This window comes from Haliaeetus albicilla, chromosome 14 (assembly GCF_947461875.1).
Source record: "Haliaeetus albicilla chromosome 14, bHalAlb1.1, whole genome shotgun sequence".
Classification (NCBI taxonomy): Eukaryota; Metazoa; Chordata; class Aves; order Accipitriformes; family Accipitridae; genus Haliaeetus; species Haliaeetus albicilla.
This window is the reverse complement of record NC_091496.1, coordinates 2,688,711-2,702,808: the sequence shown is the minus strand read 5'-3', so window position 1 is coordinate 2,702,808 and position 14,098 is coordinate 2,688,711. Positions and strand designations below refer to the sequence as shown.

At 40.8% G+C, this 14,098-nt stretch overlaps 1 protein-coding gene across 1 annotated transcript in view; it reads left to right on the top strand.

The window, feature by feature from the left end:
- The first annotated feature begins 290 nt into the window (after nucleotides 1-290).
- Nucleotides 291-14,098, top strand: part of EXOC4 (exocyst complex component 4) — a 408,465-nt gene continuing 394,657 nt past the window's right edge. Inside the window, exon 1 of the mRNA XM_069801534.1 lies at nucleotides 291-395. Coding sequence (XP_069657635.1) covers nucleotides 310-395 — 86 coding nt within the window. The 5' untranslated portion in view covers nucleotides 291-309. The remainder of the gene's footprint in view (nucleotides 396-14,098) is intronic.

The window sequence follows — 14,098 nt, the reverse complement described above, 5'->3', positions numbered from 1 at the left end:
CTTAATCTGTTAATCTAGTTGAAGCGCCTTTCGATGTGGGGTGTGTTGCGCCGTCGAGGGCGCCTTTCCGCCGACTCTAGGCTGAGAAAAGCAGAGGCCGGAAGCGCCGCCATAAAAACTACAACTCCCAGAAGGCTCCGCGGCGCCGCCGCACGCTGCACGGCAGCTGGACGCCGCGCGCCCCGCCTCCCTCGCCTTCTATTGGGTGACAGGCCCGCAGCTGCCCGCCTCCTCTCTTCTGATTGGCTGCGCCGCGCCAGCACGGGTGGCTGCCCTGTGTTTGAGGAGGAGGAGGTGGGGGGGTGCAAGATGGCGGCGGGCGAGGCGGCGGGGCGCTACCGGAGCACCATGAGCAAGAGCAAGGACCCCTCGGGGCTGCTCATCTCTGTCATCAGGTAGGGGCGGCGCGGACACCCGCTCCGCAGCCTCCCGTCCCAGCCTGCAGGGCCGCCCTGGGTGCTGCGTGGGCCCCTGGGGGTGAGACCCAGGGGCGTGTGTGGGCCCTGCCGTGCTGTGGGGGTTTTCCCGGGCCGGGCCTCCAGAGCCTGGGGTCTTCCCAGGGCCCTGACAGCGGTGGGGAGGCCTCAGTGCTGGAGCAGGCCTTCTCCTGAGGGGTGTCCTGCCGTCCTCCCCGCCTGCCCGGGTCCCCTCCCTCTGTTCCCCTTACTTTGCTGTGCGCTGGGGTCAGAGGAGCAAGCCCTGCAGTTAGCCCTAGTTTAATGCCATGCAGGGAAGGTCAAGGCACCATCTTCTTACTGCTGTAGAGTCCACAGTTGAACCCCATCCACAAACACACAGCACCACTGAGTGAGATATGGCTGGTTGGAAAAGCTGTAGGACTAGGAAGTCCTGTGTGCAGACCCCATGCTGTTTTAGGATGGGAGTGTGAGAAAAGCACTAGTTCTCCTGAGTCAAACTGTCTTGCAGGGGATGGAAAGAAAGCAGTTGCGTTTAGTCATGTTTAGACTATTGATTTTTGTCTGCCCTTATTCCTGAACTCTCTTCTCTGCTAGAGGATGATTCTGTGATATACTTGGAGCCAAGCACGGACCTGAATTCACTTCACTGGTTTCTCTCTGTGCCTTCTTCAACTGCTTGTAAATCTCTTCTATGCTGCTTGTAACGAGTGGGTTGGCAGCTTATTTCCCACACTGAAGCTTTTAAATGTTGGCCTTATGCACACCCTTTAAAGCAGGTGTCATACTAGTATGATACTGTGAGTTGTAATTAACTTTCAAACTTTGGTTCCGACTTAAATGTCTTTGCTAGAAACTATGGTCATTCTGTTACTTGGAGAAGTTATTGTAGCAGTAGTTCTGTATCTAGGACATGTTATGATTTTAGAATCCTCTATGAATGATAATGTTTAGGACAAAATTCTGTTCTTTTTCATTACGCTGAAAACTGGTCTTTCAGATCTTGCAAAACTTGAGGTAGATGGTGGCTCTGAAAGAAGCAGCTGGTTCACAGAACTGCTTAGCCTTTCCAGGGTCGTGACTGCGGTCTATGAATCGTATCTTAATAGGTAATAAAGGATCACACTGAACAATGAATGAAAAGTGATGCTTAACAGAGGCTGTGTCACCTGACTTTTCCATTTCAAGTATGTGTGGTTCATTAGTTTTATAAGAAAAACTGTTACAAACCCAGATTTGTTTAGGTTGGAGCTTACAAGTATACATGTATGCAGATGGAGAAAAGTGTACATAGGTATGACCTCATATAAACATGAGGTATGACAGTGGTAGTAGTGTACTTTGGCAACTTTTTATTTTGTGTATAAGAAATGTTGAATGGGAAAGGGGTGGGACGCTAATACCCAAATATGTGACTATTAAAATGAGTGGTGATCCTGCAGATTTTAAATTGAGGCCTACACCCGCTCGTGGGTGCAATTATTCATAAAATTGCATGGACCGTTTGTATAATAAATACATGATTAGTTGTGAAAACCTGAAAAAATCGGGCCTCTCACCTGGATCTTGAGTTTTTGCTGGGCACTTACACCTTATATTTGGGACAAGGATAAATAGCGTGGATTTAAACTGTGTTGTGCTTAGTGTTCCTTTATCAGCGTCAAATTTGAATAAGTTGGAGAGGCAGGCATGGTAAGTTGTAGCTAGACAACCCAAATTTAGAGAAAATACAGTAATTTATAGACAGTGGAAGAATAAATAATATACATGCATTGATTGCTGTAGCATTTTCTGTAGTAATCATCTTTTTTTTTTTTTCTCTCTCATGTTTCCTATAATTTCCAAGAGTATTTTAAGGGCCTCCTTTTGTATCTCTGTTTTAATAAATCTTAACTTGTTATTTCGTTTATAATATAAAATGAGAGTGAGCTCATGGTACTGTGTTCTCCAAATAAGAAATCATGTTTGTCTAATAATCTTTGGTTTGCAGGCACTGATATCTTGGCTAGTTTAGGTCCACTGTTTAGACACAACATTGAGGTTATCGATGTTATGAAATTAAAATTATTCAATAGAACAGCCTGATAACTAAACCTCCAGAATTTAATTAGAACTTGCTTTGGATGTAGAGATTCTTTGCAGAGCTTGAAGTGTCATGTGGAGCCAGACCATGAAAACCTGAAAGTAGAACTGATTGCAAAGGAAGGAAAAAGTGTTAATAATATTCATTTTTCTTAAGGTTAGCCAAGTACAAAAAGCAAATGCCGTGGAAAGGAATTTAAATCACTTTCTTCTGTATGTTGTTTTTGTATAGTAGTTCATATAGGATGAACTTGCCAAGCAACAGGTGAATTTTTTTTCTGTTTTCTATGCTCATAAAATAGCATTGCAAACAAATTTAGACCTGGGTGGGTTAAATGTATCTTTCTTATAACTTTACTCAGCTTCAGAAAAATACTACAAATCTTAATAGTAGACTGTTGGTTTGAAATGTAGCAAAGTTTTCTTTTCTTGATAGCTTTACTTCCAAAACATTTATGTATAGAGTCTTCTGCCAATCCTTGTAGTTTTACACTTGCATTTCCCTGTTTATTTAGAAGGCTATTTATTTCTCTCTTGTTGCTGTGGGAAAGGCTCATAAAAGGAAACAGTGTGTGAAAAGTAACAAAACTTTGACTACATTATTCTGCTGTAAACAAACAAAACCAGAGGAGCTTCTTCAAATATTATGGTATTTTACTTGGTTATAGCAAAGAGGGTTACGTCTTTCAAAAAGAAACATTGTTTAGGTCTGCAAAATCTATTCAGTGTGCTTGTCTATAAAATGCTTTGAAATGTGAAGCTGAAAGGCCTTTTATAAATATAAATTATTTTATTAATGAAGGGATAATTTTTGATATTTACTCAAGCTCAGTAGCTGTCTTGCAAGAGACTGAATAATTTACTTTCCTCTGATACTAGGATTCTTTTACTTATTTCACTGGACTTCCCAGGAGAAAAATTGTCTCACTTTCAGGGAGCGTATTTGGGGTCAAATCCTTGACAAAGTTTAACGTATTATAGCAGCACTGAAATCAAGTAAGAAATAGTATTTTATGGGAGCTGGGGCTCTGGTCTAAAATCAGGGTGCTGCTGCTTCAGGAAGGTTTATTGCATCAGTAGCAGTGTAGTTTTCATCACTGTTGTTCATCCCAGTCTCGGTATAGTTGGGAAATTTTGGGTTGTCCCTAATCTCTACGGTGTTGCTTTTCAGCAGCTCTGAATGCGGAAAACTCTGAGATGAAGGAAGACCCAACAGGAAAGACCGTCCCACTTTTGTTGTCTTTTCTGTCCCTGTGAAGTGTCAGTTTTTCCTGTTGTGTTGGGGAACGCATTTTTTCTTTGGGAGTTGTTTCCTGTAGGAGGATTCGTGTACTGATTGAATTCACCTTGGTTTTCCAGTTGTTGCCAAGAATAGGGAATAAAGGCAGTCTCAAGTACAGACTACCTTGGAAGAAGTTTTTTCCTGAGCAGAAGGAGATGTGCTGCTCAGTAGAGCACAAAACTGAAAATAAACGATGTGCAGTACTGACCCAGGACAGGACTGATCCATTTGGAAAGAGCCAGGAGCTACCAGGGGAGCTGAGTTACGAGGTAGTGTAGTCATACCCTTGGCAGTGCTGCTGAAGTTCTTGGGCATAGTTTCCCTCTTGTTTCTCCTAAAGGAGAGCTAGAGGGTTTGTTCATAATAATAAATCTTGTAGAAGTAAGGAGTGTTTGGGAAGCTTAATGAATGTTTGCAAAGTCTGCTATTAAAATCCCCACCTTTGTTGTGGCTCAAGGAAGCCTTCCTTTTTTCCCTGTGCCTTTAGGGGATATGACAGTAAGTTCGGTTTGCCCTTGTCCTCGCATTGTTGAGAAGAAATGACCATTATTTGCTACAAGAAGACATAACTCCTGGGATTGTGGCTTCTAGAGTAGAATATTGGATATTGGGGCTTTACAGCTTCTGTCCCCATGCTTCTGCTGGATGGTCAAAAGTGCAGCACTTGCACTCATGCCTCAGCACACCCACTTTCAAAACATGTGCAAATTCCTTCACATATGAGAGAGATTCTTTAAGTTCCTTAAATAAAAGGTATTTTGTAAGGTCAAAATGTTGTCACTGGAGACCAGGAGCTTTTGTTGTAGAAGTCTAATGCTGATCGCATGGGCCTTGGCAATGTCTTTTTAAAAAAATAGTGCAAAGAATGGAGAAAATTCTGCTCGTCTGCTGGAGGACAACTTGGGAAATATTTTTTTTTTTTAACTTTCAGAGGACAAACACGTGTATGTACATTGATTTTTCTTAACCTTTTGTTTTGTTGCTAGCTGGTTGAAGCAGCTTTTGTACTCTGAAACAAGCAATGTGGCATTTAGCAAATGCTATTTTTTTGAGAGATCTTGTCAGATTTTTAATTGGTGAATGTGTCTGCCTTTTATATTTATTGTTAGGTGTTTTTCTTTCCAATTAAAGGTTGCTATTTTTTAAAACTGGCCTTTAATAGCTGCTTTAATTGGGAGAAAACAAACTTTAGCATTGACTCCATAAGACCTCATTGAAATCTTTGTGCTCAGCTTCCACACAGGCAAACACATATGACAGATGTCAAGGAGAACTAAAAGCGAGGCAAGATATAGTGCATTTCCTGCTTTCATGTCTGCAGAAGTTGAAATTACAGGCAAAAAACCTTGAACATATTTTTCACAAGTGGAATTCTTTTTCTTTTTAATGCTTTTTGGCCATTATTTTCATTACATTTACAGTGAACTTTGTTAAATGGATTCTTACTAAAGGCCTGGCAATTGGTTTTTCTCTTTCTGTCTAAAGCACTGGAACTGATATCCCTGTCTGTGATGTAGAGTGAGAAAGACGGATGTATAGCTGTTGCCCTTGTTACATTTGGGAAATAGCTGCTACAAGAAATAAAGCTGAGTTACTCTGATCTGTATGTACTGTCGTGGTCTCTTAAAACTGCTTTTATTGTTAAAGGTGTTTTCCAATGTTATAAAGGTAGTGGTTCTTCTACAAGACAAGTAGCTCAGAAATTCACTGAGAATAAATTGTATATGGCAGAGTATGGTTTTAAATGATAAATTTTCCTGAAATTGTCAATAGAATCACAGAATGGTTGGGTTGGAGGGGACCTTAAAGATCATGGAGTTCCACCCCCCCTGCCATGGGCAGGGACACCTTCCACTAGACCAGGTTGCTCCAAGCCCCATCCAGCCTGGCCTTGAATGTTTCCAGGGATGGGGCATCTACCACTTCTCTGGGCAACCTGTTCCAGCACCTCTTCTCTATTGTCGTAAAAAAAGTTCTTCCTTATGTCCAATCTAAATCTACTCTCTTCTAGTTTAAAACCATTATGCCTTGTCCTGTCACTACAGGCCCTCTTAAAAATTCTCTCTCCATCTTTCTTATACACCCCCTATATATATCAAAAGGCTGCTATAAGGTCTCCCCGGAGCCTTCTCTTCTCCAGGCTGAACAACCCCAACTCTCTCAGCCTGTCCTCATAGGAGAGGTGCTCCAGCCCTCTGAACATCTTCGTGGCCTCCTCTGGACCCGCTCCAACAGGTCCATGGCCTTCTGATGTTGGGGACCCCAGAGCTGAACACAGGACTCTTGAGGCACTTGTATAAAATGTATGCATATTTGGCAAGTGTTGGGTTTTTGCTTGATACAGATAGTTGGTTACATTTAATAGCAACAATAGGTGAGGGTGCATATGTGAATACACAACCACATGTGAAAGGACAATAGTGACCATGCCTGGTTAAAAGCTCAAGGTACTTTATTTTTCGGCTCTTATTTTAGCTTTAGAGAATGCACTGTGCAGAGTTGTTTAGCCTACCCTGACAAAATTAGAAAGCAGAAATAGTTGGTTTTGTTAATAAATGATTTTAAGTTCTGTGGCTTCAACAGGTCTTCATTCCAGTGCAGTATTGAAACCTTCAGGTTGATAATGAAATGTCCAAAGCTGCTTGTTAATTCATGCAGGGCTGCTGTTCTGTTGTGGTGTGATATCAAGGAAGGGTTCATAGCGCAAGGCGGTCAATGGCTCCTTAAATACTCTTCATCTTTTAATCGTCCAGGTGGCAGGTCTGAGTAGTGTTGTCTAGCCTCTGCTCTTGCAGATTTGAAAATACTGATCCTTAGGACTTCAGTTTTCTCTTGGGAATGTGGTAATTCATGTAATAGCTGTTTTGGCTTTTTGGATCTAAAGTTAATTACAAAAAAAAGGTAGGGAGTTGGTACCTGTGGTCTCCTGTACGTGGAGATAGTCCTGGACAGGTTCTCACACAGTGGCCTGGTAGCTGAGTTGCTCTGCTTGCGCCTGGCAGTGTAACTGGCTTCTCGTGGGTCTGTCTGCTGTCTGCATCCCTTTTCCAAGATGGAAAATGGTATACAGCTGGTGTCGTTAGGGTTTTGCTTGTGTGCGGCATTGTTTTTTCATCTTAATGTACTGCTGTTGGAGACATCTGAAGGAGTGGGACTACTTCTGTTGAAGTCATCATCTTAAATGACTGCAGTCCAGTCTTTGTTTCAGAAATCAGCTGATTACTAGCTATGCTTGCATCGTTTGTATTGGTGTGGTGAAATTTGATTAAGGGTTGGTTAATTTAGCAAAATAAAGAATTCCCTGATGATATTTATTTAGATGGCTGTAGGCTGCTCAGCCTTTTCACTGCAGCTATCATGCATACATCTGCAAGTCCTCAATGATAAAAAGATCATCAACTTCTGTTGAAAATGCTCTAACCAACTGTGTAAGCAGCATGAAAGATTAATGGAATGTAAGTAGAGGAGGAAAATGTTTTATAATGCTCTGTTTACTTTGTATGTTTAACAGCATTTTGAAGAGACTTGGTTCTGCCATTTCTTGTAGTGAAGGAGGGAGTTATTTCTTTGCACAATGTTGTTTGGAGGCTGGGTACCTTGTATTCCCCTTAATGAGGGTGGAGTGTGCTGGCCTCAGGATTTAATTTTTTTTTTTTAAACGGGAAGATCCTTCATAATTTTATAGTCAGTTTACAGCAATACCTCATTTTCCATGCCTATTGACTTGTATGGTGCAATTTTTTACTACCTTCTTTCCAGCACTTCATTGTCTTCATGAAGGGAGTGGTTTGTCTTCTGAACATTTTGATTCATTTCCTCAGATCCAGAATTTCACAGAAACAATCAGCCAACCTATGAAAATAATGAGAAAAGATTCAACGTGTTGCTATTGAGTTAAATTGTTAAATACCTTTTGGATTTTTTTTTTCTTCTGGCTGGCTTTGTTACATAAGGAACCAACTTTTACAGCGGTTTCAATGAGACTGCAGAGGTTTCAAAACACGTATTATCAGATTATATGCTTTGAGGTTAAATAGTGCTGGAAGCTGTAGATCACCCCATTTGGGACTTGTCTTTAAGACAACAGTTTTCAATTATAAAATTCAAATAAGTCCATTTAGTTTAATGAATCTCTGGAAATTTGTAGAGCGTTGTAGACAGTGTGCTCAAGTACAGTTGTTCTTGTCCCAGGGTTCTGTAAAAAACTTTTTCATTGTGCTCTGTTGAAACGAAGCTGCTTATAAGGTCTTGCAGGGTGGAACAGCAGTCAAGAGGAACAATACTTGCTGAACTGCTGTAGACAGGCTCTTTTTCCAGACAGGATTTTTTTTTTTTTAACTTCCATAAAAATAAGGCTTACGGGGGGAAAAAAACGACCAAACAAACCCTGATGTTCAGAAAGGATCAGATTTTATTGTTTCTTCTGCACTTTATTCTGATTTACTCAAGGGCTTAAATACTACTAAGGTGTCTTCAGTGAACATTTTCAAAATGCGTGTTTGATCTTAGGTGTTGCTTGATGTTTTCACTAGAAGGCCCAGTCCTTGAAATAATCAGGATCAGACCCATTGTGTAATGTTCTGTTTCCCCCTACAGATTTTAGGGGAGGAAAAGGTAGTAACAAATTAGTGCATTTTATCATATTCTTCATGCAGAGCACTTACATGCATCTTCCATGCATCTGTGAAGTCAAAGCTTGATCCTCCCAACGACTTGCACTTCAAACTCACTGCTGCAATTCCTGTGATAATTTGCAGTTTGACAGTGTCTGAGTAACTGCCTGGTTACGGTTGCTTCTGCTGGTCAGCTGAGATGTGGACAGATGCTCTCTCTCATCTCAGTTATTTTGTTCCCTTTCCCTCGCATCCTGACCTCTTATCTTTTATTCACCTGTTGTTGTTTCTTGTCTACTAGATTTCCTGCCACAAAGAGCTCGCGCTGTCGGTCCGCGTGTCTGGGCTGTGTCTCTCAATGGGGCGGCTGTGTGGTTGGCCTTTGGGTGTTAGTGCCCTATAAATGTCTGGTAATGATCACAACGTTTTAAACTGAAATGAGAAAGCAAATACTGTAATTGGTGTGTGGCCACGGTCATCAGGGAGAGGTGCCTTATGAAAAGTAACTAGATTCTAATGGGTTTCTTTTTACTCTGCTTTTTTTTTTCCCTTTTTAATAGTGAAGTCTCCTTGGCATGCTGCAGCTATTTCCTGCAGAGAGGAGACTGGTCTTTCTAGACATCCACAGTGCTCTGCTTAAATGATTATTTGTTGCTTCTAGCAACTGCTTTCTTCGTTTAACTCCACAAATCCTTTGTTGGTTGAAAATTGTCTGTGTTGGCTACGGTCATGCTTTGATTTTTTTTTTTTTTTTTTTTTCTGTACCTTACACAGGCTTGTTGTATTCTGGTTTGTGTTTTAGGTCCTTGGTATGGTGTAAAATGGAGAATAAATACGTAAATAAACCCCCCTTCTTTAATTTTCCTTCCTGAAGGGTAATTCTGATAATCTTAGTGTTGTACTATTAATTTTATTGTCCAGAGTGATGCAAGTATATATGATACATTGTGAAATGTATTTAGGAGAGTTTTTATGGTATTGATATGTAGTACCTACCCCGCACTCTTTATCTGCAGGCTTCCAAGACAGACAGTAAGAATTATTGTTTAACTGTTACCCACACTGTAAAACATTGACAACCTCGTCTGATTTCTTTGGAAGGGGTGGATCGTAGCGTATCCCTTAAACTTTGGATTTTGCCCAAGGCTGCAGTGTGTTCTTAAGAAGCTTCTTCTGTTGAACAGATTTCTGGCGTTGTTTTTACTGGAGAAAAAGGTTACAACATAAGTAAGTCCCATAAATTGGCCACAATTCTAAACGTAGCCTTAGCTTTCACCAAGAGAAGCTTTAAGCCAAGCTTTGTTGTGTGCAGTTGATACCACAAGCTGTCTGTATTATTGTACCTTCAAAGGTGTTTTAAAGCGAGGAACTGGGAGGCTTAACAAGGCATGTGATATGGTGCAGAGCACCGCAGAAACAGGTGGCAGAAAGTTTACTGTGGATTGCTGTTAAAATTGGAGCTTTGTTTGACCCCCCCCCCAAAGTGATTCAGCACTCCATTCAATTATACTTCACTAAAATGTTCATTTTCTTGATCAGATGAAAAATATTTAAAATTGATTGGCTTGCCTTTTTTTTTTGTTGGTGTTTCCCACTGTCTTTAATGAGTGTTTTCATTTGAATAAACGATGCTGAGTGAAGGCAAGTGAATTGCATGCTTAAAAGAAACCTGATCCAGAAGTAATGGAAGAGTCTTCCTGGAGTTCCAAGCTGCACTTGTGCATCATGTAATGCTCTTTTCTGCCTTTAACCACAAATATTTGCATTTGTCTGCTCTGATAGTGTGGAGCAGAGGAAGAGAGGCTCTACAGGGACACACAGAAGCTGAACACCTACAGCAGTGGTCAAAAGCAGCGGGGACAACAACACTCTTCTGTAAGAATTGTCTAGTGTGTTGCAGGTGCTAACTTAACATTTAAAATGCATATTTGCATTTTGCACACAGTATCTGTTCTTTTGTTTAATAAAAAATCCACAGAAGCATAATGCCCACATACTGTTATTACAATGTTCTTCCTGTGAAACAAATTCTCTAGTCAAGAAATTGATAATTAAGACTCTGTTTACTATCCATAGCTTAGCAGTAATAATACTTAACAGGGCTGGCCTTAGGGTGGGTAAAATAGGCAGGTGGTTATCCACCCAATCTAGCTGGAGGCATCAGAAAAAGCAAATTTGCAGAAATGAAACATTTATTATTCATTAACATTAACAGTTTTCTCTTAAAATTGACACTTAATCTAATTTTCTTGGCATTTTATTGGACAGGTGGGAAGCTAACAGTGGGTTGGCAAAAGAAATTACTCGTCTGCCCTGGAAAACAGACTAAAGTCCTTGATAATGCAAGCTGTGTGGGGAAATACGAGACTTCTCAGTGGAAACAGAAATTCTTGTTGAGTCTTGAAACTGATTCCTGCTGGAGCTGTAATTTTGAGGTTGATGCCTGTAAATGGATAGTCTTAAAGGTTGTTGTTAACTTACTTTTGCCACAATGCAAAATATGAGGGTGAGGGGGGCAACTCAATGCAGGATTTGGTGGAAAAAACACTCTGTTGAAGGAAATACAGTGACAGGGTGCTAGATGAAGCAGGCGTGGTGTGGGTCACACCCTGAATTCAGGTTCAGAAGACTGAGAGCTTGTGTGTGGTATCAGGGCATTCAGCACATTGCAAAACAAAACAGGGCTGGACTGTGAGCATTTGGAGCTCAGAAATTAATGGATTTATCTCTGACTGACCTATTTTTGTTATTGGCCCTTGTAGAATAAAAGAGAGGGGAAAATTGAGTTGTTTATCTGATGCTTCAGACCGAGGTACACTAGTAGGATGGTGTATGCTAAAACTAAATCTTTGCTGTCAAGCAGGAAAATAAATTTGAAAATGCATTCATTCATGTATCCCTTTGAGAGGAAGATGAGCGGATTTCTTCAGGAACCCAAATTTTTCCACGTTTGCTTTACATGTCTCTCTATGTGAACAAAATACTGAGTCCCCTTGAAGCTTTGTGGTTCAGCACATATCGCCAGCTTGAGCTTTTTGGCACTGCGGCTGCCTAAAGTACCTGCAATGATGCCTGTTGCTGGCTTTGCGAAGGGTTTTCCTACTGAGTGACACAGGATACCCCAGAAAGAGCATTTCTTAGTAGCTGCCCTTGTGGCTATTCTCAGTTTGCACTAAGCTTGTTGATAGGAGGACTGAGCAGAGAAGTCTGTTGTGCATTTCGTTCGCATCAGAGCTTATTTTGTAGTAGTTTGTTGGTGCGGATAAGCTGTGTGCATTTGTGGGAACATGAGTGTTACACAGAATAAAGATTAATCTGTGTGTGGTGTGCTTTCTGTGGTGGTAGGAGCTATGATGTTAAATCCTGTTCTGGAGCTGGAATGCATTTGAAGCGCAAAAATAGCATGTTACACAGTGAGGTGAATTGCTTCATAGTTTTGCAGCTGATCATCTCTGTATAGCATGTTGTGCCACATGATGTGTAGTACAATGGTGTTTGTTTTCTTCTACTGTTGAGTAGCTTAGTAAACATCATGTTCTTTCACTTCACAACAATGAAAGAAATTTATTAGCTTGTGAAGAAATTATGGCTTGTTTTCTGTCCTTTTACATCATCTGCCTGTTGTTTTTCTTGCATTGTTTGAATGGTAGAGAGTTTGCCTTTTTTTTTTGTTTGTTTTTTTCTTCCCTTCCTCTCCAAATTAATGCATCACACTGTAGGAGTAAATTTACAGAGAAGATGAGATTGTGTGGTAGTTCTGCTGTCCAGGCACCTGTGGATCTTGGATAGGTCTATGAAAAACATTGATTTGTCAAAACATAAAGAAATAGCCAACACTAAGGCTGTAGTGTCAGAATAACTTGTTATGTAGCGCATGGTGTCTGCTGGTGTTGTTGCTGGGAACAGATTAATTACATTGGTTCTTAGAGAAAAGTTTCTTTTATTCGCACTTAATATGTTGTGTTTTCAAAATACTGTATGTATTTACTATGGTAAATAGTAGCTATAGTCTGTAGCATTTCCTGCTTTATAAGAATGAGACATTGTGTGACTTTCTCAAAGCTCCTTAGTGTTTTCTGTGAGAGAAGAGTTTCATTTTGCCGCTCAGAGGAAAACGCTGAGACTCTGAGGTCTGTGGAGAGAAAAAAGTTTTAACGACTCAAGTGGGTTTTCCAACTGCTTCCAGATACCATGTTAAGCATTTATAGGTAAGCATCCTTAAGTCAGAAATCTTGCTTCCCAGTGTTTTGAATTACTCTTTAGTTTCTGATGACTGTGGTCTGTTGAACTACTGTAAAGCAACTGATGAGGGTAGATTCAAATGTACTTTTGGGTCCTACTTGTGCCAACACGTCTGACACACTTTGTTCTCTCATCTGTGGTGCTGAGGAAGGAGGACTCTTCTGGAGCTGTGGAGTTTGTTCAGTTTTCTAGAAAGGTACAGCTTCTTGCAGAAATGTTAGAGATGGCAATTATATATGATCAATGTGAATACATTTTCTTATGTATTTACCTTTGGAAACTAGATATTCCTGTCTTTGATGTGAACTGTTGTAGCAAGCAGTTTAAGGGTTTAGGTGTCTTGCAGGATGACAGTGTTTCAGGACTCCTGTAAAAGTATTTCCACCTACTCCCTGTGCTAGTTATTTGAGTTGGATGCTGGAAAGCAGAGATAAAAAATGCTTGAGATCTACAGATCAAACTCTACCCAAATGAATAGTCCCAATGGACTTTTTTTTTTTTATTAATTTAATTCCAGTGTAAATTCACTGACCTCCGGGGGAAATAGCAAGGTTTGTTTTTTTCTTGTATGAAATATGCTGTACATCCCATGATTAAAAACATTTCAGAATTGTGTCTGATCATCTTCTTCTCTATCCTGTCTTCCATATGAGGAAGTGACTCCAGTGAATTAAGCATTTTGCATTTGTGTAATCTGTATTTTTAACTATGTAAAATCAAAAGTCAATGAGATTTGGCTCAATGAATTTCTGTTTTACTGTAGCATAAAAATGTCTCTTAACAGACTAACATCCAGTTGGAATTATTCTAATCCTTTTGAGCTCTTGCTAATGAGACAGGCATATGCAACCATCCAGCTGCCAAGTACAAATTACAGGTATCTTACAGGGGAGGCGGATTCTCATTTAGAAAAATGAAAATGAAAAAACAAGTGAACTGATCAGGGAACCCTACTGGAGATCCCCACTGAGTTCATAACCTGCATGCACTTGGTATCTAAATTGGCGTTCCTTCTGTTAGTCGTATGTTTTGAATGCTTTTGTTTTCAGGGAGTTTGTGCTGGTTTTCACTGGGATAGACTTGGTTTTCTTCCTAGTAGGTAGTATGGGGCTATGTTTTGGATTTGTGCTGGAAACAGTGTTGATAACACAGGGATGTTTTCGTTACTGCTGAGCAGGGCTTACCCAGAGCCAAGGGCTTTTCTGCTCCTCACCCCACCAGTGAGGAGGCTGGGAGGGCAGAAGAATTCGGGAGGGGACACAGCCGGGACAGCTGACCCCAATTGACCCAAGGGATATTCTAGACCATGGGACGTCATGCTCAGCATATAAAGCTGGGGGAAGAAGGAGGAGGAAGGGGGGGATGTTGGGAGTGATGGCATTTGTTTTCCCAAGTCTCTGTCAGGTGTGATGGAGCCCTGCTTTCCTGGAGTTGGCTGAACACCTGCCTGCCCATGGGAAATG